Source organism: Zosterops lateralis (assembly GCF_965231275.1).
Source record: "Zosterops lateralis genome assembly, chromosome: 2".
Taxonomy (NCBI): domain Eukaryota; kingdom Metazoa; phylum Chordata; class Aves; order Passeriformes; family Zosteropidae; genus Zosterops; species Zosterops lateralis.
Genome location: NC_139763.1, coordinates 79251094 through 79273992, shown reverse-complemented (window position 1 = coordinate 79273992; position 22899 = coordinate 79251094). Strand labels below are relative to the sequence as shown.

At 43.6% G+C, this 22899-nt stretch overlaps 1 protein-coding gene across 1 annotated transcript; it reads left to right on the top strand.

Annotated features, from left to right (window-relative positions):
* Nucleotides 1–425: 425 nt before the first annotated feature.
* On the top strand, nt 426–22751 carry CEP57 (centrosomal protein 57). The gene is made up of 11 exons (XM_083885152.1): nt 426–523; nt 4108–4264; nt 5731–5910; nt 6245–6366; nt 7229–7345; nt 13187–13264; nt 14408–14512; nt 14668–14748; nt 15090–15334; nt 18783–18927; nt 20271–22751. The coding sequence occupies exons 1-11, from the start codon at nt 485–487 to the stop codon at nt 20508–20510; spliced, it is 1509 nt and encodes a 502-aa protein (XP_083741278.1). The 5' UTR covers nt 426–484; the 3' UTR covers nt 20511–22751.
* Nucleotides 22752–22899: the final 148 nt, after the last annotated feature.

The window sequence follows — 22899 nt, the reverse complement described above, 5'->3', positions numbered from 1 at the left end:
CCCGGGCTCGCGCTGCGCCCGCGCAGCCAATCGCCGCCCCGCGCCAAACCTGCCTTCGAACGCCGCCGCCCAATCGCCGCCCCCGCCGGCCCCGCCGCCGCCAATCCCGCCGCGGGCGCCCTGCCCTGCGCCGGGCGGCGGCGGCGGCGCCGCTCTGCCATTGGCCGAGGCGCGGGGGCTCCCTCTGACAAAGGCCGGCCTCTTCCGCCCTCCTCCCTCCGCGCGTGCCCACGCACCGCCCCCCGCCCGCGCGCCTGGCCTCGGGGGCCCGCCCTCCGCCCGTCCCTCTCGATTGGCTGAGCTGTGCCCTCGCTCTTCTTTTATTGGACAAGTGTCTTGTCACTCAATTCTGAGATGAAGAGGGGGCGGGACTAACATACGATCCTCCCTTCTCATTGGCGGGCTAGGATGGCAGTCAAGCGAGCCGCCGCGCGGGTGCTGTGTCTTAAAGTGACATTGGCTGGCGGGCTCCCGCACGGCCGACATGGCGGCGGCGGCAGCCGAGCGGGGCCATCAGCACACGGTGAGGCTTGGAGAGAGGGGGCCCCGCAGGGAGGGCCTGGACGGGCGGGAGGCTTGTGAAATCCAGGGGGTAGCGGCTAGGCAGTGCAGTGCAGGGCTGGAGGTTTGCCTGCGCCCAACCTGCCGGGAGCCGTACAGGCTGTGGAAGCTGGCTTGTCTGTTAAATGATACGTATATATGTATATAAATACGTATATTTGCTTGTGTAAATATACATATGTACATAGGCGTTTATATGTGTGTATGTACGAATGTGCGTGCATAAATATGCCTATATTTATGTGCACGTATATGTATGTGTGTGAATATATATATATGTATATATATGTCTACATATATGCATGCATTAACCCATGATGCATGCGCACACATTTTCTTAAGCGACAGGAAAAAAAGATACTCTGCTATTGAAACCAGCCCCTCTTGTTGTGCCCATACCGGTGTCTGGAGGTCCTGTTTGCAGGTGAATGGGAATACAATGTTGAATTTGGTTTGTTCTCAGAAATTTCCGGGGCCCGGTCGGTGCCCGTCGGGCCGTGCTGGGGCAGCCCGCAGTCCCCAGGGCGGAGCTGGCGGCGCCTCCGGTTGTTTCTCTTTGTCAAACAGAAGCGCTGCCCTCAGCCGAGGTTTGGCTCTAGTGGATACCCGTGCCCTCGGGCGTGTGTGGGATCCCTGGCGGGTCGGGCGGGTCACCGGGAGCAGCATTTCCGTGTCCCGGGCGCTGGTGTGGAGGAGCAGCGGGACACGAGGCTCAGCTGTGACAGCCCGTGCTGAGCCCTGTGGATGGAGACTGGCTGCTCCGCCAGGCTGACACCTCCAACACATTCCCAGCTGGGGTTCTTGGTAGAAGTTTTGGCGTGATGTTTGTAGCTTTCTGGAATTAGTTGTCTTTTTAGTTGCTTTTCCTTGTTTTGGTTTTCTTTAGTGTGGTAAACTGCCTTGCCTGTGCTTTGGAGGAGCAGGGATGGTGGCAGGGCTGTAGCTCGATGGTCTGCACCGAGGGCAGCATCACTCTTGTGGGGTTCGTCGTTTGGGTGGTTTTCTCACTGGCTGGGTGCTGAGCACCCATGGTAGGGCTCTCTCCTTTGTGTCTCCTGCCCTGCAGTGTGCTCCCATTCTTATACCTGAACTCCTGCCTCTTTCCTAACTGGAATTGTTTCTAGCATGCCTGGAGAAGGATGTCAGAAGACTTGTTTTAGTCTTCAGTAGGTAAATGTAGGCTGTTTAATCAATTTAGTTAGCCAAACAAAACTTCTGGGGAAAAAAGTTGCCCACTGTAGACTTTCTGTACGTGTTTAAGAAAAGAAATGAACCCTAACTTTATATTCCTTTGAACTTTGAAAGTAGATGCTTTTAATTCATCTGGCTCTCTATGGCAGATAGTTGACAAAAATTACTGTATTGTGCCAATGTTTTCCCACCCCATTTGATGTAATTGCTTAACTAAGTTAATTTTTTAATGTCTACTTTTAACTAGAGATGTTATTGAGCTGTAGAGTGCTCCTGACTCAGTCTATATCAGGGAGGCACAGCCAGCACTTAACTTGTCCTGTGGCTGATAGGGGCTGTCCTTCCTTTCCCTCTTTCCTAGTACTGCAGTAGTGAGGAAGGGTAGGCTGCTAATTGAGATTGTCCCTCCAAAATTACTTTGAAAGCTTGAATAACTGGGTACTTGGCTGTTTTATAATCACGACATTCAGTATTTCATTATTTTGGGTTTTCTTATTCTCTACAAATTTTCCTGGGTTTGCTTCTGGTTTAACCAGGTGTGAAGACTACTGTGTGTCACTTAAAGCATTGCCAGGTATCAGTCTATGTTTTTCTTCCTTTTTTGGTTGGGAGCACCCAGATGAGAACTGGCAATAGCACCCATTCTAATTTAACCCCTTTTTAAAAAACTTTCCATATGAGTTTGTGTCTTTTTTTTTTTCCCTGCTGTGTTTAGCCTTTGAGAAGTTTGGGAGGTCCCTGTGTGTTGGTGATGTGTTAAGTTATCTCTGGTCTGTGTTTTTAATATTTCCTTCTTTCTGCTTGAGTAGACAGCTGATAGGCAGTGGTGAAAGCCAAGAATTTTGGGAGGCAGTGTTCTCAGACCTGCAGAGAGAAAACGTGCTCAGCTCACTGTTACGTAACAGGGTGCATTTGGCTCCTTGTGGGGCTGTTAAGCTTCTTCATTTACTACTCTGAGGCTTTAGTGTGGCTTAAGAAGGAAAGACTATGAGGAGTATCCCCAAGAGAGATGTAGTTAGCAAACATGACCTAGCTGAGATTCAGAACAAATATATATAGACTTCTCTGAATTTTTTATCTTTCATAATTTTCCTGGGCTTCAGAGCATGATACTGTCTGTGAGACTTTCCATTTAGGAACAAATTTAAATGATTTTTCATGACTTGAGACATAGGGCTGTTGTGTAATTTGCTATGAGATACTTAGTACTTTCTGTATTTTAATTTTGGTCATGATACGCTCACAATGATTGGTGTTTGCAAAAACATAAAAACACTCCACCAAGATCAGCAATTGCTCATTTGACTTACTGACAAAGGGAGAAGCTGTAGGAGCTTTGCACCTGCCTGCAGCCCATCTTTCTTAGGCTGCCTTTGAATTCCATCACTGAAATGTCTAGTGATGGGTGCAGTTGAAATAGGTTAAAAATAAGTATTTAATTTAATTTGTATATTTTGTATATTACAAATTGTAAAGCTTAGTCCAGGTAGTCAGTATTTGAGTCAAAACCATAAACACACTATTCTGCCATGTCTCCTCTATTTAGAAGAGCATCTTCCCAGCTGAGTGGTCCTTTCAGGTCATTGCACCATCCAAAGCACAGCAGGAGTTTGCAGAATTGGTGCAGACTGTTGGGAAATCCATGATCTCTATGGCCACATTTTTCAGAACAGCCTGAAGGTGATTTAAGAGTACATTACTGCTTAGAGGCAGGAGTATTTTCCCGACTGTGATCTGCTGGTTTTCCTGTGCTGATGCCAATCAAGTGTAGCATAAAGTCATCTGGATGTGTCTTGTGAAGTTCCATCTACTAATGGAAAGATAAGGAAGATGAGTTGAAGCAAGTGAACAGAGTTAGAGGGGTTGGGACTGTCACCTCACTTTCCCAGCTGCACTTTCCCTGTGCCCTGTGTGCAGTCAGGGAGCCCTTGTGTCAGATCAGGGGGTTTGGAACCACAGTCCTGGGTGTGCCTTATCAGGTCTCACCACCCTAGTGCAGTATCTCCTGCTGTGTAAATGTAACCAGTAATTTAAAAGGTGGTTGTTTTCCAGCTGATTGTGGATTGCCTTCTCCCAATAAGCAATAGACAGTAGAAGTAAATGGAAAACAAAAGTATAAATCAGAAACTAGTGTGGGAAAGACATTCTTCTATTTGCCACTGGTTTTAGTGGAGAGGAAGTTGGATGTAAAAATGATATATCCAAAGGCTATAAAGAAGGAAGTACAGCTTTTGAGATATGAGTCTCCTGTAGCAGTACTTCTACACATCATCTGATAGAATCTTGCCTTTCTTTATTTTTGTTGTTGTGACAAAGAAACAAATGTGCTGAATGACAGCTTTATTTTGTTTTCAGGATGATCTGCACAAAACTCATAACTCTACATCAGCCACAGATGGACTCTCTTCAGCTTCATTTATAGAATATCCAAAGCACAAGCCATTTATTAATTCGGATTTGCAGCGTTCCCCGTGGAAGCCAGTAATTCCATATCCTGAAAGCAACAGCAGAGGTAATAGTTCAGCAAAGTTGTTTCTTATATGTTTCCAAATTGTTGGAAAATACTTCCACATCTATGAAGGTTGCAGTCTTTTTATCCTTTTATCAATTCCCGGTGATGTCCAGGTCACCTGTTATGTAGGTCCTTGGTACTTCTCTTTCCTAAGAACACCTGATGATAAAAGTCATCTCAGAGATGGAGAAAGGTGCTCCTCTTCAGTAATAGAGAATTGAAAAATTGTCTCAATAGTTTGTGAAATTGTACTGACATGTTTTCTTTGTCCCTTCTTCAGTCTTCCTCTCCTTCAACCTTTCCTTTCCTGAGTTGATAGCTGGGTTAGAAATAATTGTGACTTAACAGTCTTAACTGTGACTGCTGTTGCTGCTTCTTATGTACTTAACAGGTTTGCATTTATGTGGTACTGTTATTAATTTCAAGATTCGATGAATTTTTACTCTGGAATCTTCATTCTGATAATTATTTTTCCTTTTTTATTTTTTAATTTTTTTTTAAGTTTTATTTTTGGTAATCTGATGCACAAACCAATACACAGTCCCAACTCCTTTAGTGGTCAAGCATTCTGTAGTAAAGGTACATTCTTTTTCTGGAGTGGATTTGAGCACAAAGGAGTGGGCTGATGTGACCTTGAAGATTAGTCTGCCATTTGAGCTGTGTGTACAGGTGTTCTCCTGTTCACCTTCAGCAGCACTGCATAGGGGAAAGGCTTATGGTTATGGTTGCCTTCACAGAATTAAACAGCCCAGCTAAGAGATGTAATTCATCCGATTACCAGCAGATGGTCTAATTGCAAGGTGATGTGAGTTCTAGTACAGCTGCTTTTCTTTGTGGTGAAGAATATAGAAAGGCTTTGTTTAATAACTGCTAATGCTGTGAGTGCAGCAGAAAGGGAAGATGGTTCAGCACAAGAGATGTATGTTTTTAGCTGGGGAGGGGAACACAAGTGCAGATCCAGAATAATTAAAAAAGAAGTCCACTTATAAGTAAGGACTTTCATAGCTCTTCTCATAGCCAACTTATACTGTGCTCTGTGGCCATTCATGGGAACACTGTGCTTGTGTATTGTTGTGGTAGGAATAATATTAATATGGAGAATTGCCACTGTTGTAACTATCTAGTTGTGATTTTTCATTTCCTTTTGATAAAGGGTCAGAGGATGCACTGTTTGTTCTTAATCAACACAATATTTATATGCCTTGTTCTGGGAAATAGTTGTATCTTTCCCAAATGTGTCAGGTGAAGGGTGTGCACTAAGGGCATCTGTTTGTTTGAGACTAGTTTTAGAATCAACTATGGTTCAAAGGGAAACAGGTCTTAATTCCTGGAAGGACTACTGGATGCTGGTAAAGAACACTCTGACCTTCTTACATAACATGCTTTTATAATAATGTTTCAAGTTCAGTGTTGTCTTGAAGTGGTTATTTAATGGTATCTAACAAAAGGTACTTGTTCAATTGCAGCAATATTTTCTGCTCTGAAGAATCTCCAGGAAAAAATTCATCGACTGGAGCTGGAGCGGTTTCAGGCGGAGGAGAATGTAAAACACCTCAGCAGAGAAACAGCAAACTATAAAAAAGTATTGAGTGAACAAATGCAACACGAAGAACATGACAAGACTGAAGTGTCAAAGAGAAATCAAGGTTGCTTGCAAACCATATATAGATACTATAGAACATTGATGTGGATGAAACTTGATTCCTATTAATGCATAAACCAATTTTAATTTACTTTGTTCAGCATCTTTTAATTTGGAATGATGTGGAGCGTTACAAAGAAATAAGGCAAATCTTAAGGCATTCTTTTTTTTAGGGATTTTTATGCATGCAAAAGTTCATTAGGCATAATATGTAAGTTTCTTACATAGGTCCTTTTCTTGTTTGTTTTGAAACTGTCCTGAAAACAACAACAACAAAAACAAAAAAAACAGGAACAAGCAATGCATGATTTCTACTTTCTGCCTTCTTTTATCTTTAGAACTGTCTTCTCAGCTGGCAGCTGCTGAGTCTAGATGCAGCCTTCTAGAGAAACAGCTGGACTACATGAGGAAAATGATCCAGCATGCAGAAAGTGAGAAGTCACATCTCTTGGAGAAACAGGTATGTGCCCAAAACTATCTCAGGGTTAAATCATAAGTCATTATGTCATGATTTTTCATAGTTACTCTAATTTTAAGACCTTTAAGTGTGGATGTCTACTTCAGCTGTCCTTCATATTCTTAGGTATGGATAGCTTCCCTACTTAAATTTCCCACTCTTCTCACAACACTGGTATTTTCTTTGTGCACCTGTTTCTAAATATTAATTGTTTGCTTCTGCATGATAGGCTTACTGCAGTAGCTCATCCTTATCCTCCAGTGTTATACCTCTGTGCCACGGGGGAAAAACCTCCCTTTTGTGTTTACAGTCTTGCAGGTCTTTGGGGATTTTGTTTGCTAGCACTATTCCTGCCAAATTGGGGCTGAAATATTGATTCTGTAGAAATAGCAGTAAAATTTCTATTTCCCACCATCAGTGATTGGGATTTTGCATATATTTAAAATGAAGTTGAATTTTGTTTTATAGGCTTATGGGTCACACCTAGAACTGTCTGTTCATTGGTCTCTGTGGCTATTCTGTTTCAGCCTCTTAAATATTTACTAAAGTAAAAATCAAGAAAGCTTTTAATTTCTGCCTTTTTTTTTTTTTTTTTTTTTTTTTTTTTTTTTTTTTTTTTTACTGTGTTGGGAGGAAGGAGAGACTGCAGAATCCTCTCTCAGATGTGGTTAAAATATACTGTTTCCCTACACTGGTGGACCAGTGGTGCAGTTTGTTCCCTGATTGTGGCACCATCTAAAATTGCACAGAAGTAGTAGTAGTTCCTTTGCACTGTTTATGGGCCTCCTTTGTGTTCCAGACACAAGGCTTACTATAAATGATCTTGTTTTCTTGTGCTTATAATTGTTTTCCTTTTCCCTTCAAGGGCTCCTTGGAGAGAGGTCGCCTTCTTGACGAATCGCATGTTCAGTCTAAGTTGGAAAAGCTGGATATACTGGAAAAAGAGTATAGCAGGCTAACTATGATGCAGTCCATAGCAGAGGTCTGTCATTTGTCTTGCATACTGTATCAGATTTGTCTTGTTTATTGTGATCTGTGACTATATGGCAATAGCAGAGCTGAGCAGAACTTTGTGCTTTAGAGTGAGACAGCAACTAAACTTCATTTTAAACTGAGGTGTTGTGAAAACTTGAAGTTATTGCTGAAAGTCTACATGTCCAGGTAGGCTTTGGGTCACTGTACACTGCAAGAATTGGAGTTTTATTATGCCATAACAGTCTGTTGGTGTTCCTCTTTTGTGCTTAGTTGGCACTTAGGCATTGTAAGATTGCAGCTATTCCTAAGATCTTGGCTTGTTTTGAATGCTAACAGTTATTTTCTGTTACTATCTGGATTTATCTTGACTTGTGTGATTTTGATGTATTTTTTTCCCTTTTAGCCTTCTTTATTAAGAACCACAATTATTGCTAGTTATTTTGTGTGCAGACTTCTGGAGCCTTGTGTTGCAAGGCCTCTAGCACTGAGTGACTCCCTGTGGGTTTGAGTCAATCTGCCTTTTTAGGACTCTATTTGAATCAGTTCTACAAACTCAACATGACTATGTTTAGTCATATTCTGTTGTGGTAGGTTCACTCTAGAGTTTTTGTAATTTTCGTGATTTTATGGTGAGAGATGAGACTCAATCTCACCATGGGCTGCAGGGGAATCTCTGCTCTGGCACCTGGAATAGCTCCTCCTTTGCTGACCTTAGGGTCTGCAAGGCTTCTGCTCTCAAATATTCTCACTCCTTGCTTCTGGCTGCTGTTCCCCAGCAGTTTTTTTTTCCCCTCAAGTCTGTAATCCCAGAGGTGCTACCACCATTGCTGTTGGGCTCAGCCTTGGCCAGCTGTGGCTCTGTCTTAGAGCCAGCTGGCATTGGCTCTGTTGGCATTGGTTCTGTTGACACCGGGAAGTTTCTGGCAGCTCCTCAGAGAAGCCCCATGGCCTCCAGTGACTTACCACACAAACCTCTCACATCTCTGTGTACCCTCTGTGGTACTGGCCTCTGGCATCCCATCCATGTACCTCTCTCTGCTGCTGTAAGAGACACCACAAGTCTCCCAAGCCTGAAAACTACAGAGAGCTTAACCAGGGAGAGAGAGGCTTCCTTCTGCAAACTTCTTCCCTATTCTCCTGAAAGGACCAGGTAATACATGGTTAGATTGTGGTATTGTGGATTGCAGCCCTGGGTTGTGTCAGAATCATAGGCTTGCCACCCTGCACAACAGCCCTGACCTCAGGTGGTGAAGTAGATGGTGTTTCTCCAGAAGTACATGAGATATTTGGTAGTAAATCTTTAGCTGCTTGACTTGTTGCAGGACATTTAGATGCTACAACTATTCTTGGAAGTCCCAGAGCCAAAGCAGCTGCAACAAGCTTTTTAAGATCTTGACACTGTGTTGTGGTGAACTGCAGTTGTAGAGTACAAGTTTTTACATTGTTTACTTAGGCCAAGCACTTGCAAAGAGAAATAGGAGTCTCCTGGGTCTTGTTCTCTGAATGTCGCAGTAATTTCCTCCAGGGTTAGAGGTGAAATAATCTGTTCAGCAACTGGCATTTCTCTTTGAAAGGCTTTTACCAAATTTTTGACTGGTGGTAGCTGAAGTTTGATGAGACTGGGTTGTTTGCCTTGTGCCTGGCTAGTGAAAGTAATTTCAGCCATATGATTCTTTTTGTGTTCTTTTCTGGATCAAACCAGAGGTCTTTGATTCTTTATCTTTAGGAATTGTTAGCTGTCTGTAGTGGTTTCATGTTTGCCAATCTTGGTTTCCTGGCCTGTGCACCATTTATGCAGTGGCTTGAGTGTCTATCATTTACTCTTTTTCCTACTGTGAGATATGATCAGGAGAAAAGCAAAGGAGGCTCAGTCTTGAAGGGTATAAAGGTAGATTTATTAACACACACTAAAAGAAGAATGAGAATCAAAATGAAATCTTCAAAAACACTTCTCCCTGCCCACAAACTTTTCACTTTCCACTAACAACATAAAGAGACAAAATCTGTGATTTTCAATCAGTTTCACCACTTTAAAATAGTCTTTCATCAGTTCTTAGGGAGAGAAGCCTCTTAAAACTGCCTTGGAGACATTGCCACAACAAACAGTTCTCTCTGGTGGCTCCCATGTCACGAATCTGCAGTCACCCAGGAATTCTGCAAACTGTGAATTCCCATCCCATTAGCAGCTTTCCTGTTAGCTGCACTCATGGGCCATATCAGCTTATTTAGGGTGCTGTTTAAGGATGACTCCTGTAGTATAAAACAAAGGTTCCCTTTATATATATCCAAAATCATCTTCATCTCAAGAAACCGAGGTCTCTTTTTTTCCATGGAAGCAAAGGGCTTCGTATCACTGTATCTTCCTCGGTTCAAAATTCTCCGTTAAATCTCAATTAGTCCATAACTATGGCTAGAACTTTGGATCCTCCTAAAAAGCATGCTGTGTGTTTCAGGGAAATGGCCTCATAAGAGAAGTCCAGCCCAAATAGGCAACTCCTCAATCTTCCTCCAACTTAGGACTTTTACTCTGTGTGTTACATCTCCTCCCTGCCTCGGTCGTGGCTGAGAGAGGGCGGGTGGATGGTGGGAGGGTTAACCTCTCTGGGTCCCGTGAACCCCACGCGGTCCGGGGCGGCCGGTGAGTGCCAACGGGCGGGCGGGATGGGGGAGGCGTGGGGGCGGCGCTGCCGCTGCCCGGGACCCGCGGCCTGGCTGACCCGCTCCCCCCCGACCCCGCGCTCCCGGGGGGCGAGCCCGGCCCGGCCCGGCCTCGGGGCCTCTCCCTGGGGCTGGGGGGAGCATTCCCCCTGGGCCCGCCGGGGCAGGGCCCGCAGTCAGCCCGATGTCTACGGCTACGGCCTCCCCTCCCGCCGCCGCCGGCCCAGGCGCCGCCCGGCCTCTGCACGGCCCGTGTTACCTGCTGCCAGGCCCAAAGGGAGAAGGAATGTCCTCGAAGTATCTCAGCGGTTTTTATGGGTATTTACAAAGTCCTGTCCGGCTTCCTTAGTGGTTATACGATGTGTCGGTCTCTAGAAATTGGCCACTGGTAGGCCCCTGTCCTTTCCAAAGGCAATTCTAAAATCCTTACAGGGAATTATTTCCCTTTTACTTAAAACCAACCATGACGCTGTCACAATGAAATATGTTTTAGAGGAATTGGGTGTTAAGTTCACACAATTTTGAAGCACTTCTAGGAGCTGAAATGAATCTGGATTGAGCTGTGATGAGAAGTCATTTTCCATGTGATCAGTGTGTAGTCATTTTCCATCTTCTGGTTGACAGGTCTGCCTACCTCTGTGGTTATAGGCTATATTCCTATGTGAGCATCTTACGTGATAGGTGTTACCTAAATATCTTCAAAGAATGACTGCCCTCTCTAGTCAGAAGCATCTGTTCCCTCTTTGATCTCTGCTGTAGTTGTGGCAAGATCGTAGGAACATTTTCAAGTTGAATTTGAAGCAAGAAATAAGAGCCTGTTTCAGGCCTGATGTGAAATGGATGGAATGAGTGAGCCATGATGTATCTGCCTCTGAGTTCAGACACTGCCAGAGCACAAATTGTGTGGGAGTCTTACTGAGAGTGTTTAATCTCCCCAGAGCTACTACCTGGTGCTATAAGTATTGTCTTCAACTGATTTGCTAATGTCAGTAGTGGCTGTGAAAAAGAAATGCTGAGATTCCTGTTTATGTGGAGTACTTACTCTGGAAATGTGTTTGAGGCATCTTTATTTCAATTGTAGTCCCGCAGTGCACTCTCTGGACTGAGAAGATCTGAACATGTCTGTGTCTGGAGATAGTCAAGAAATGTGGCTGTTCCCTAAAAGTGCAGTTTGGGCTGTGGTCTTGTGTGTAGCCAGATGGCCAGAGTTTGAATGTGTGTCTGGGTGACATTTTCAGCGACTGTAGTTCGTGGTGATTGATCTCGATGCTGACAGTGAGACTTTAAACCACACCACTCCCCCCCATCCCCTCGATTCTGTGGGTTGTCCACAGAGGTAGTAGGTGCCCCGTTCCTGGAAACATTCAAGATGAGTTTGGATAAGGCTCCTAGCAGCCACCTGGTGTAGTGGAAAGTGTCCCTTGGACTTAGGTGACCTTTAAAGGTCCCTCTCAACCTAAACCATCCTATGATTCTGGCATTCTTTGAGTAGGTGGTTGCATGAAATTAATTTTCTGTTAGAAAACAGGTCAAAAATAGACACTGAAATATTTTATTTCTATTTTGTCATTAAAGTTTTTTGCAGTGACTCCTGGAGATTTGAGGGGATGTTCAGGCAGCCCAGTGTTGACCTTCAGTCTATTTGCTGCTGGTTGCAGTAGTCTTACATGATGGGCAGCACTGCTGGGATGGGTCTGTTTGCTTGGCTCTGTGGCCTCTCTCTTAGTGACATATCCAGTAATCTGCATAACACCACCTTCTGTAAACAAGAAAAAAATATTTGGGGAATCTAAGTTGGGTATATAATTTCTAACAGTCTGTCACAGATGATACAGTAGGATATATTCTTGCTGTGTAGTTTGAGTTGCAGGCTGCAGCTGAACAGGTAGCTGAGGGAATACTCATTCATTTCAGAATAAAAGCCTTGGCCCAGCTTCATGTCAATCTTTATTTTGAACAGAATATTTTCCTCAATACTTTCATACTAAAAATTCTGTCAGACTTAAGAGGTTAATAAAAGGTCTTTGAGACTGACCACGTGGACATCAGGAGTCGTGCCAGTAACTGTGAAGGGCAGAAGATGATTTTAAGTTACCTGGAATACCTTTGTTTTGAGTGAAAAAAAAATCATCAGAATAATTCTTTCATTCAAAAGGAAAAGTTGGTTCCTTTATATGGTGCCCTTGTCCTCACTGTTATCCAGGCTTTTGCCTTTTAACACCTTTGTATAACAGCTCATTGTATTACTCTTGCAGTTAATATTTAAGACAGAATTTAAATATTTAGTACCTCAGTGTAGGGGGTTTATAAACAAAACAAGTGTACAAATACAGTTGTCACTCTGTATAGCATGCTTTTCTACCTTAAATTTGCTTAATGGCTCTGTGAATTATCAGTCTTGGGGGGAAGAGAAGGGAAATTATTTTGGGTGCTGGAGCTCTGGATTGTTTTTTCACTGCTCTATAAACCCAGAAAGTTATTTGATAACTCACATTGGAATTTCAGTGTATCTTGTTAAAACAGTGTTTTCATCTTGTTGGAGGTTTACAAAGAAACCTTAACCTTTTCCTTTGAAAAAGAGTTTCAAAAGAGTTCTTATATTCTTTAGTGATAAAAAGATGAAATTACTTCAGTTTTATTTAAAGTTATCTCGGGGGTATCATACAACCTTTCCTTTCTCTTCTTTATTAGGAAGGTGGCTAGATGTTCAAAAATTCTTTTCTTGTAAGAGTGTAAGTTACAGATTTCAGCAAAAATACCATTAGTGGTCTAAACAAAGCAAGTTTTCTCTTGCCTTATAATGACATGTCTTTGTTAGCTCCTTTGTAGTACAGAATCTTGGAGGATAATGTGCACAAAGCAACTTACTGTCTAGGCTGTTTTTACCACTGAAGAGAAAGGGCCTTGTATATTGCTCTGTGTGTATTTGGCTGTGACTTAACTTCAGATATCAATGTGACAGTAAGAACAGAAAAATCAATTTAAATGTTAAGCATAAGCTTTTGACTTAACATAAGCTGTATTTATGCCTATACAGGCAAAGTATCAGCAATCATTCTAATGCTCAAGTCTTAATTTATCCTTAAGTCGTAAGATGAACTCAGTTTTCTGCAAGCTCTTAGTGTGGTAGGCTTTAGGAAGGAAAAGATTAATTTCATTAATAATGTTATTTTTATTCAACTTTGAATAGAAAAAAATGAAAGAGCTGGAACAGAAGCTTCATGAGGAAGAACATGCAAGGAAGCTTGTTCAGGAAAAAGCAGCTGAGGTAACCAACAGGAAATTTCTTTTGTACTGGTATGCACTGTAATTAGCTCTTCCTTTTTATCAACTTTTCAGCTTAGCTTACTGAAAGTGCCTCTCATCAGTGAAATCCTGGTTTTAGTCTTGCTTAGTATGTTTGTTGGTTTTGTTTGGTTGGGGGTTTTTTGTGTTTGTGGCTTTTTTTTCTCCTGCCTGAGGTACTAAATGTTCTGAAGTTCTCTGAGCTTTGGAGACCTTCTATCACCACATGTGCACTGAAGCTTTGATTTCTTTATTAAAAGCTGGAAAAGAGGAGTAGAAATTCAGACTAAATCCATGATTGAGTATGCATGGGAACCTTTCAATAGATCAAAGCCAACAAATGGGCTCCCTTGTTCATAACTGTAATTAAGATATTGTAGAAGGAAGCAAAAAAGAGGCAACACACTCTTGATTATGAGCCCTTAAGGATGCTGGCTGGCCTTCTAAGCTGAAAGCATGGTGATCATTAAGCATTCATTGTATGCTGGAGAATTATGAAGGTAAGGCTTAGGCTCTAATGCTAACCTTTGCCATGAGTTTGGTGTGATGGGGAAAGGAATGTCTCAAATAAATAATGAAATATTGTGCTGGGAATGCTTCTTCAGGAGATGATTTCTATCTGCCTCTTGAGCAGCGAACGTGTGAGGATTCTCACTCTCGACGGAAGTTCTAACCTTAACTCTTTCAGTAGATGCTTTGGTGGTTAGTTTTTTTTATTGTGCTTGGTTGGCTGTTTGGAGGCTTTTTTACTGTCAAATTTAATAGAACAGAAGGAGTGGTTGCCTAGTAACTGTTTGTTACGGGATCAATTGATCACGGTTGGGTGGCTTGAGCTCCCCAATACCTTGCCAAGTGTGAAGCACAGCTGATGTTTTGGAACTTGCCTGCATGGGACTAATGGACTAAGGCTAATTCTCTAATTTACTGGGATTACTGGTGAGTAGTGCTAACAGAGGAAATATTTAATGTTTAAGTTGACTTTAGACTGCAAAAATATCCTAAAAAATTGCAGTCCTTGCTTCTGGAGAGCCTATGTTTTAAAAATTCTTTGAGTTCACTGCTTGCACTGTCTCTGATTTTTTTATTAATATAATTTCAGTAACTCCCCTTATTCCTTCAATTGTAGCTTCAGACAGGCCTGGAAACCAGCAGACTACTGTTTGAAGCAGCATCACCAATGTTTTCTCCAAAAGCCAGGCAACCCAGGAAAAAAGCTAAGCACCCAGAGAAGGTAGGATGTGGGGGAGAGAAGGGCAATTAGTGAGGAGTCAAATAAGGTTGTGTGCATGTCATCAGGAGTAGGTTGCCTCTTTTACTACAAAGTAAAGGGAAAGTGGGTTTGCTGTAGTATAATTTTTGCTAAAAACTTCTCTTCTTTCTTTCCAGAAACGCTCTCCTGTAAGACATTCCACTGTGCAGCCCCATTATAGATTGTGTCTGGGTGATGTCCCCTTTGTGGCTGGGAAGGTGAGCTGATTAACTCCAAAGCTTAGAGCTCAGTAGCTGCAGCTCCTTCAGGGACTCTGGTTTGGTACACTCCTGACACCCAGTGGTCATATCAGTTCATTTTTGGACACTTTTCATACAGCTTGTCTTTGAAATACTTGTTGGATATGGACAACTAGCTGAGTTGGTATTTCCAAAAATGGGCCTGCACTACACTGCTTGACAAGATGTTCTTGTTAGTGCATATTAATTCAAACAAAAATTACCTTCTTGTCAGCAAAATTAAAGTGGCTGTTTCTAAATGCTTTCCAGTATTACTGAGTTGTTGATAATGCCATGTAAAAAGTCTCTTCTCCTTTCAGTCTACCAGTCCCAGTCATTCGGTTGCTGCCAACGTGCAACACGTGCTACACCTGATGAAACATCACAACAAAGCCTTTTGTAACAGACACGTGGTAAATGACACTCCAATAGCAAGAGCCAGGAGTGTCAGTCGTCCTGCCAGCAGGAGCAGAAGGTCATACCTGCCCATAGACTCTTCCTCCTCTCAGGAAGAGCTCACACAACTGTTGCTGACTTTACAAGATGAACTTGGACAGATGAATTTGTGAGTGTAGTATATTTTTTTCTACAGATTATGAATGCTGATGTTTCATATTTTTGCCTTGTTGCTTTGAACTTGGAAGTTTTTGACTGAGAAAGATCTTAGTTTAAGAAATCTCTAGAGCGTAATCTTTGCCTTGCTGGCTGCAGGGGCTATTGAGTCTCCTTGCAGTTAGAGTGTTTCCTAAACAGTCTGGACACCAGACTAATGCTTATGTGGAGTAGTTAATGCTGCACATAAGCATTTCAGAATTTCAGAAGAGGCAAGGGAGAAGTGTGGTCACAGCCCCAGTGCAGTGCACTGTTGTGGTGGGGACCCAGCCAGCACAGGATCCTGCTGCTGCTCTCACACCCATCCCTCCCCCATGCTGGGATTGGCAGCCTTCACCCCCTATACTGTACCATTTATGTCCTGCCCAAGCCCCACACTTTCCAATATGTCCCAATTAACCACCATCACCTTTCCAATCTTTTGATGTAGATACACACAGATAATCATTCCTGTAGTCTATAGGCTCTCCCTGTACTAGTCCATTGAGTTAATTTAGCCCATGACTTTGGACTCAGCTATTGTAACAGTCTTTTAGGGCAGGAAGAAGTGGTGGTGGGTAGCTGAATGGCTGAAGTGGCTTGGGGCTGCTGGTAGATGAGAGGCTGGACATGACCCAGCCATGGGCACTCACAGCTCAGAAAGCCAATCCTGTCCTGGGCTGCATCCAGAGCCAGCAGGGCCAGGGAGGGGATTCTGCCCCTCTGCTCTGGAGAGACCCCACCTGCAGTGCTGTGTCCAGTGCTGGAACCCCAAACATGAGAAGGATGTGGGCATGCTTGAGTGAGTCCAGAGGAGGCTGACAGTCAGAGGGCTGGAGCACCTCTCCTTTGAAGACAGGCTGAGAGCTGAGCTTGTTCAGCCTGGAGAAGAGAACACTCCAGGGAGACCTCATTGTGGCCTTTCAGGGCTCAAAGGAGGCTACAAGAGAGCTGGAGAGGGAATTTTTACAAGGGTATGTAGTGTTTGCATGAGGGGTAATGGCTTTAAAGTGAAAGAGGACAGACCTAGATTAGATTAGGAAGAAATTCTTTTCTTGAGGGTGGTGAAGCACTTGAATAGGTTGTCCAGGGAAGGTGTGGATTCCCATTCCTGGAAACATTCCCAGTCAGGTTGGATGGGGCTCAGGACAGCCTGTTCTAGTTGAAAATGTCCCTGCCTACGGTAGGGAGTTGGAAGTCAATGGTTTTTAAGGTCCCTTCTAATCCAAATCATTCTATCACCTTCTGTTCTTTGACCTTCAGCAGCCCCACATCAGAAGGGCCCTCTGAGAGACAAGGCAGGGTAGACAGATGCTTCATTTCCATTGTTTCCAAGGCAGCTGTATGGAGAGCCCACCAGTACCCTTTTGAGTCCTTAAAATGCCCTTGGCTGAGACAGTCTCTGCCAAGGGTGCCCAGAGCCTCTGGGCCAGTTACAATGTGGGGCTTTTGCTTTTGCCAGTCATTCTGTCAGGCTGGTTTCAGCCTCCAGGACCATCAGCTGTTGGGATGCCCCTGTCACTCCAGAAATACAAATGGGTTCTGCTCCTTTACAACTTGATGGCATCAGGGTGCACTGTGCACCAGGGGCTGCTAAAGCCTTGTACTCCCAGGGGGCTGGTGTGCCCAGGCCATCTGATCCACACAGTCCAGTAAACCTCTCCTGTACCCAGCTGGAGACAGGGCTCCTCTGATATTGGTCCTAGGATTCTCCATTTCCTGGAAAAAAGAATTAGAATGCCTTTCCATAGGATCAGGAATAAGATCAGCCCTGCCACTCTGCCTGGCAACTGCCCACTGATGACAAGCAGAATTTCTATTTGTGCTTGTTTTTTTTTTTTCCTGCAATTCACATACCTGTGCCTCTAGGGTAGAGATACTGGTTTGCCATCCCACTTCACATTGTCTCTGTGGTCCCACAGGGAAACTCGGGACTCCCTGTGGTGTGTACCCCCTATATCCTGTCTTTTGTGTAGAAGGTGTGATTTAACCAGCAACTCATTCCCATGCAGCTGCTTGCTCACTGCCCCCAGACACAAATCCTCCCCTGATCTGAACCCCATTCATTCAGCACCATGCTGGATCCCAGCACGGGGACCACGCTGGTTTTAACTCCCGTGGGATATTGCGAGTTCTCAGAGGCCGCTGTAATGAGCCTGGAAAAGAAGGGGAAGGTGTGGGCCACGGTCCCAGCCGTGTCTCCTCTCTGGGCTGGCTGGCCGAGCAGCGAAGGAGAAAGGTGCAATTACAGTGATTCCCCAGTAGACGGCTCCCGCAGCGCGCGGAGGACACCCATTCCCACCAGGAATCTCATTCCGTGGCACCATAAACCAGCATTGCGACCCGCCACTATTAAACCAGTACAGCGATACCCAGAAAAGATTTGTCTTTTCTCACTCTGGTCAGACCTGTCATTAACCCTGCATGGCCCACGTTGGGTTCCAGAAAATACTGTCTTGGTTTAACCCCAGCTGGCAGCTAAGCACCACACAGCTGCTTTCCTGTCTCTCTGCTCTGGTTGGATGGGGAGGGAAATTGGGAAAAGGAAAAACCCATGGGCTGAAACAAGGACAGGTTAGTAACTGCAATAAAGTAAGATGTAATGATAATAATAATGAAAAGGGGAGAGAAATAAAATCCAAGGTGAAAAAGCATGTGATGTGCAGTACAGTTGTTCCCCACCTGACTGATGCCTGTCCCCAGCAGCAATTGTCCCCTCATGGCTAACTCCTCTTAGTTTATATGCTGGGCATGATGTTCTGTGGTATGGAATATCCCTTTGGCCAGTTTGAATCAGCTATCCCAGATATCTCCCTGTCCCAGCTTTCTGGTGCCCCTGCTCACTGGCATAGCAGGAGACACTGAAAAGCCCTTGGCTTAGGGTAAGTACTGCTCAGCAACAATGAAAAGATCAGTGTTATCAACACTATTTTTGTACTGAATCCAAAACACAGCAATGTAGCAGCTACTGAAAATGAAAACTATCCTAGCCAAAAGCAGAATCTGGACAAATGGTCAGTTGAAGGACAGCTTTGCTGGGTGTTTTGCTTCTCCTGGTTAACAGAACATGAATTGTTACTGTACTGCACAGCTGCAGTAGGTACAGATACACAAAATATTAACTGACTGAGTGCTGAGATCAAGCTCTCGGGGGGTTATTCGGTCATTTTGAATATGCATTTTGAAGTTGAAAGCTACTTAAATTATTGAGACACAATAATGCAGCAGCCTGCCACCATGATGTGCTACTGTAATAATGCTGCAAACCAGCAAAACTCTTCTTACTGGTTTATTATGGTGTGTTGAACTGTCTGGCTGCTGATGTTATGGTTTCCTAGAAGAGTTATTTCTGAATTGGGTATAAGATGTAGAAGGCAATGGAGCCTTGATGCAAACCTTGTCCTGTCTGAATTGTGTGCTAGTGATCACCAGCAGCTGTCAAAGCTCATCGAGGAAGCCCCAACTGCTGCAGTGAAGGAAGAGCTGGAGAAGGAACTTGAGCTACTGGTGACAAGGATGGAAGCAAGGACAGATCAGATCAGCAAAATTCGGAAGCATCGTTTGCAGGTGAGTTTCTTTTGCCTGTGTTCATGCTCACGTAGAGTTGCTGACTTGAGCATGGGTTTTTTATGTTATGTCCTAATCTAGCAGAAATAGATAGAATAGCATTGTCTAATTCTATCTTTGATGTCCCAAAATTAGTCTGCATACCTGCATCTATTCCAGTATGTTTGCAGAAGCCTCCTTTCTGTCACCCATGTGCCCACTCTTCACTCTGTCCTGGACAGAGCTTTCACATATCTTCTCACATTGCATTTTACACTCCTCTTATCCCTTGAACATTGCCGAACAGTTTTCCTTTACTTTGAGTAAATGACCTATTTATGTTTTGATTTGCATTTTTTAGGACTCAAAATATGTTTTGCTTATTTTATAACTTTCAGAATGTTTTGGATAGTGTCCTTTTTGTTCAAAGCTATAAAACATACTGGTTCTCTGTTTTCTTTTGGCTTTCATTTATTTTAGTGAATTTCTTTCCGAGAGCACAACCCCATGTGTTTAACCTGGTTCAGTTCATACAAACCACTGCTCACTCTCACCTGATGTAACTTACACACAAAACACATGCTGAGATCTGACCTCCAGAACGGAGCTGTGAAATGCTTGCTGTCAGAAGCATTACTCACTTTTGAAGTCTTATCATCAGAGGAACCACTGCAGAGAAGCAGATGTGCTGTAGTTCCCAGCAGTAATGATGCTGCATGTGCTAATGGCAAAAGTTTTAGGAGCTGGGGTTTAGGAAAATGGCTGCATGCTGTCAACTGGGAGCAGGGAGCTATAGAAGCCACCCCTGTTGTGGTAGGGGTGTAGGAATGTGGCTGAACCTCAGACTGTCCAGTTCCTCATTTGGTGTTTGCTTGGGAGTACTGAGACTCACATGCTGTGATTTTACAGAGCTGTGTGTGGATGCCACCTTTTCACCCCAGCAGAGCTCTGGTATTCTTTCAAAGCTACATCTCTGGCAGTTACTAGCTGTTAAAATTACTAGTATGTATGTAAAAATCCCTTGTTTTGTTTTCTTTTTTAATCACTGGATGGTAACAGTGATAAATCAACTTTTTTCATCTGCATGTTTTTATGTTACCTTCCTGGTGGCAGTGTTCCCCCATAATGAACTTTCTCAGTTTTTAGAGAGGTGGTAGATCACTGTAAACTAAACACAGCTCTAAAGATACAAATTTAAGAATGCTTTGTAGGGAAAATAAAATATTTATTGTTCAGTGTGACTTGGAAACAACCATTTGCTTACCTGGGTGAGATAAGTGGTGGGATATTTCAGCTGATTGAAAGAATTGCTGAAGAAAAAGGAAAACAAGATCATAATGTTTTTCTTTGGGCTTCTCTTTCAGCTAGAGAGACCTAAGAGAGAAAAAAGCAAGCCCAGAAAGACTTCTGCTAAACAAGTAAAAGACAGCAAGTTCCCAGCCAGTGAGGTTAAAGTAACAACTACAGTAACCACGAAAGGAAAGAATGCAGGTCCCATCAAAGTGAAGCCTGGAGAGAAGAGTCGGAAAAATCTTCAGTTGCTGAGAGACATGCAGACCATACAGACTTCACTACAGAAAGATGATATCAGCTGGGACTACTGATTCTTCTGCAGGAGATGTTCTTGAACCACCCTGGCCAAACCTACGTTCTGGACGTAAAGCAGCTGCCTTTCTTGCTGTGTGGAAGGACAGACTACTGTACGCTAAGCACACTTTAGAAATACAGGCTTACAGGCTCTTGGCTCTCCATCCCTGCATTTGATTGTATATATTATGGTCTAGCTTAAATCACATTCCATTTTCAAGGTACATGACCAGTGAATCTTAACAATAGGGCTGCCCCAGTTCCCTGTGTTATGGTTCCAGCAGTCCGTCTGTGTTGTTCCAGCACACCAAGCACTGCACATTTATGTGGGTTGGTGTGTGTGTGATGTGCCAGTGCCATTTCATGCTGTTGATCTGGGAGGCCTCTCAGGATGCATCTTGTGTGAACAGTGCTGCAGCCCTGGGTGTTGAGGGCTTTTGTCAGTTCTGTGTGCAGCTGCAATGACTCCATCTCTGGAGTGTCTGAGGGAGAACAGGTAACCTCTTCAAAGGTGTTCTCTGGGGGTCTTTTTAGAAGGTTTCCCTGGTTCTTGTTCTGCTACATTGCATCAGTGGCAGTGGATGTCTGAGTACTCAGAAAAGGAACAAAGTAACTTATGAATTACATTGTTTAATGATCAAGTGATTTTTTTCTACAGAAATCCTGCTTTAGGAAAAAGCTGTAGGGTAGAGGGTAATACCCTGTGTCTAGCTGACAACTTTGGGTGGTAAAGGAGTGGGAGAAACCACAAGTGTTTTTAACTGCAAGTGCCTCAATCGTGCCATTGGTCCTGGCGTCTTGCTTTTAACTTGAATCATGTGCTTTGAGCTATCAACTTTGGTAGTAGTGCAATTAAGTTTGTGCTCTGACTCGCACAGCTGATTAAATGTTATTTATTATGTTAATAATTTAAATAATTTCCTATTAATGGAATGCATAGAAGACCCAGATTACCTGTATATACAGTTGAAAAAATAATAAAGCCAGCTTGCCTGATGAATGAATTGTGGGAAAGCTGCACTTCCTCGATATTAGCTGGGTATTTGCTGCAGCACTGTGCCACAGCCAGTGGATTTTTCATGGCAAGGTGACTTCTCCCTCGTCAGGGTGATGAATGAGAGCTGCAGGTAAGGTTAGTCAGAGTAGTCCACCCTTGCCTGTAGCTGAACAGGCAGGGAACTCTGCAGAGTCAACACAGGCAGAAGAAGAGTGTGTTGCCTGTAGTGTAGGTGATCCACCCAGCTTGTCTCCTTGCTTGTAAGGCACATAAAGTGTTAGCTGCTGTTAGATGCTGTTAACCAGGTATAGTGGGAGTAACCACTTAAAGAGCAGTTCATGCCAGGGGTCCTGAAAATCAGTAGCTGAAACCTACACTCGGTCATTTTACTTGGGAAGGACTCTGGAGATAAGCTTGCTCCAAGATGGGGTAACTTCATCATGACCTCAGGCCGTCCTCATGCAGCTCCTTACTGGTGGAGGGTTTAGGACTATTTTAGGCTCCATCCATGCTGCCTGCAGTGAATGAGTGAGGTGCCCCTGGGGTTGAGAGCATCAGGGAGCATCCACTGAGTTGGTCACAAATCATCCCAGTGAATTTAGGCATAAGTTACATACAAAAATGTGAGTCTTTTACGCAGAAGTTACTATGCCAATACACTGTAAATTGCAGAAATTGTGTTTTTTTTCTAGTTGTGAATGTATTTCAGAATACTTTGAGTGAAATACTTTCACAGTTAAAAAAATCTGCACTTCCATGTGTTAGACAGTAGCTTTGGTGAGAGTTGGGGTTTGTTTAGCCTGAGAGGAGGAGGCTCTGGGGAGACCTTCTAGCACCTGAAAGGGTTATAAGAGACCTGGAGAGGATATGTAGTGATTGGACAAGGGAGGAATAGCTTTAAACTGACAGAGGGCAGGTTTAGATTAGATATCAGGAATAAATTCTTTACTGTGAGGGCAGTGAGACACTGGCACAGATTGCCTAGAGAAATTGTGGATGCCCCACCCCTGAAGTGTTCAAGGCCAGGCTGGATGGGGCTTTGAGCAACCTGGGCTAGTGGAATGTGTCTCTACCCATCAGGGGAGTTGGGACTGGGTGGTCTTTAAAGGTCCCCTCCAACTTAAACAATTCTGTGATTCTGTTTTTATAATACTGAGCAGCTAAGCACTGTATCTCTATTGATACTGGTCTGTACAGGATAAATGAAACTTATCCAAAGATGAAACTTGGTTTTCTGTCATTCTAGACTTCAGAGTTTCAGCATTAACAGCTTGAAAGACCCTCTACAGAAGAATGAGAGAGATCTGGATTTCACACACTGAACTTGCAGTGCTATTTTTTTAATGTCTGCATGTCCTGCAAGTCCTTGGAAAACCACATAATTAAAAATAAGAGCACAGGAACTTTAT

Excerpts from the sequence above, each read along its gene's own strand:
- CEP57 (XM_083885152.1), top strand. The coding sequence starts at position 485 with ATGGCGGCGGCGGCAGCCGAGCGGGGCCATCAGCACACG. Across the intron at positions 13,265-14,407 it reads TTCAGGAAAAAGCAGCTGAG|CTTCAGACAGGCCTGGAAAC; the intron begins GTAACCAACAGG and ends CTTCAATTGTAG. Across the intron at positions 14,513-14,667 it reads AAGCTAAGCACCCAGAGAAG|AAACGCTCTCCTGTAAGACA; the intron begins GTAGGATGTGGG and ends CTTTCTTTCCAG.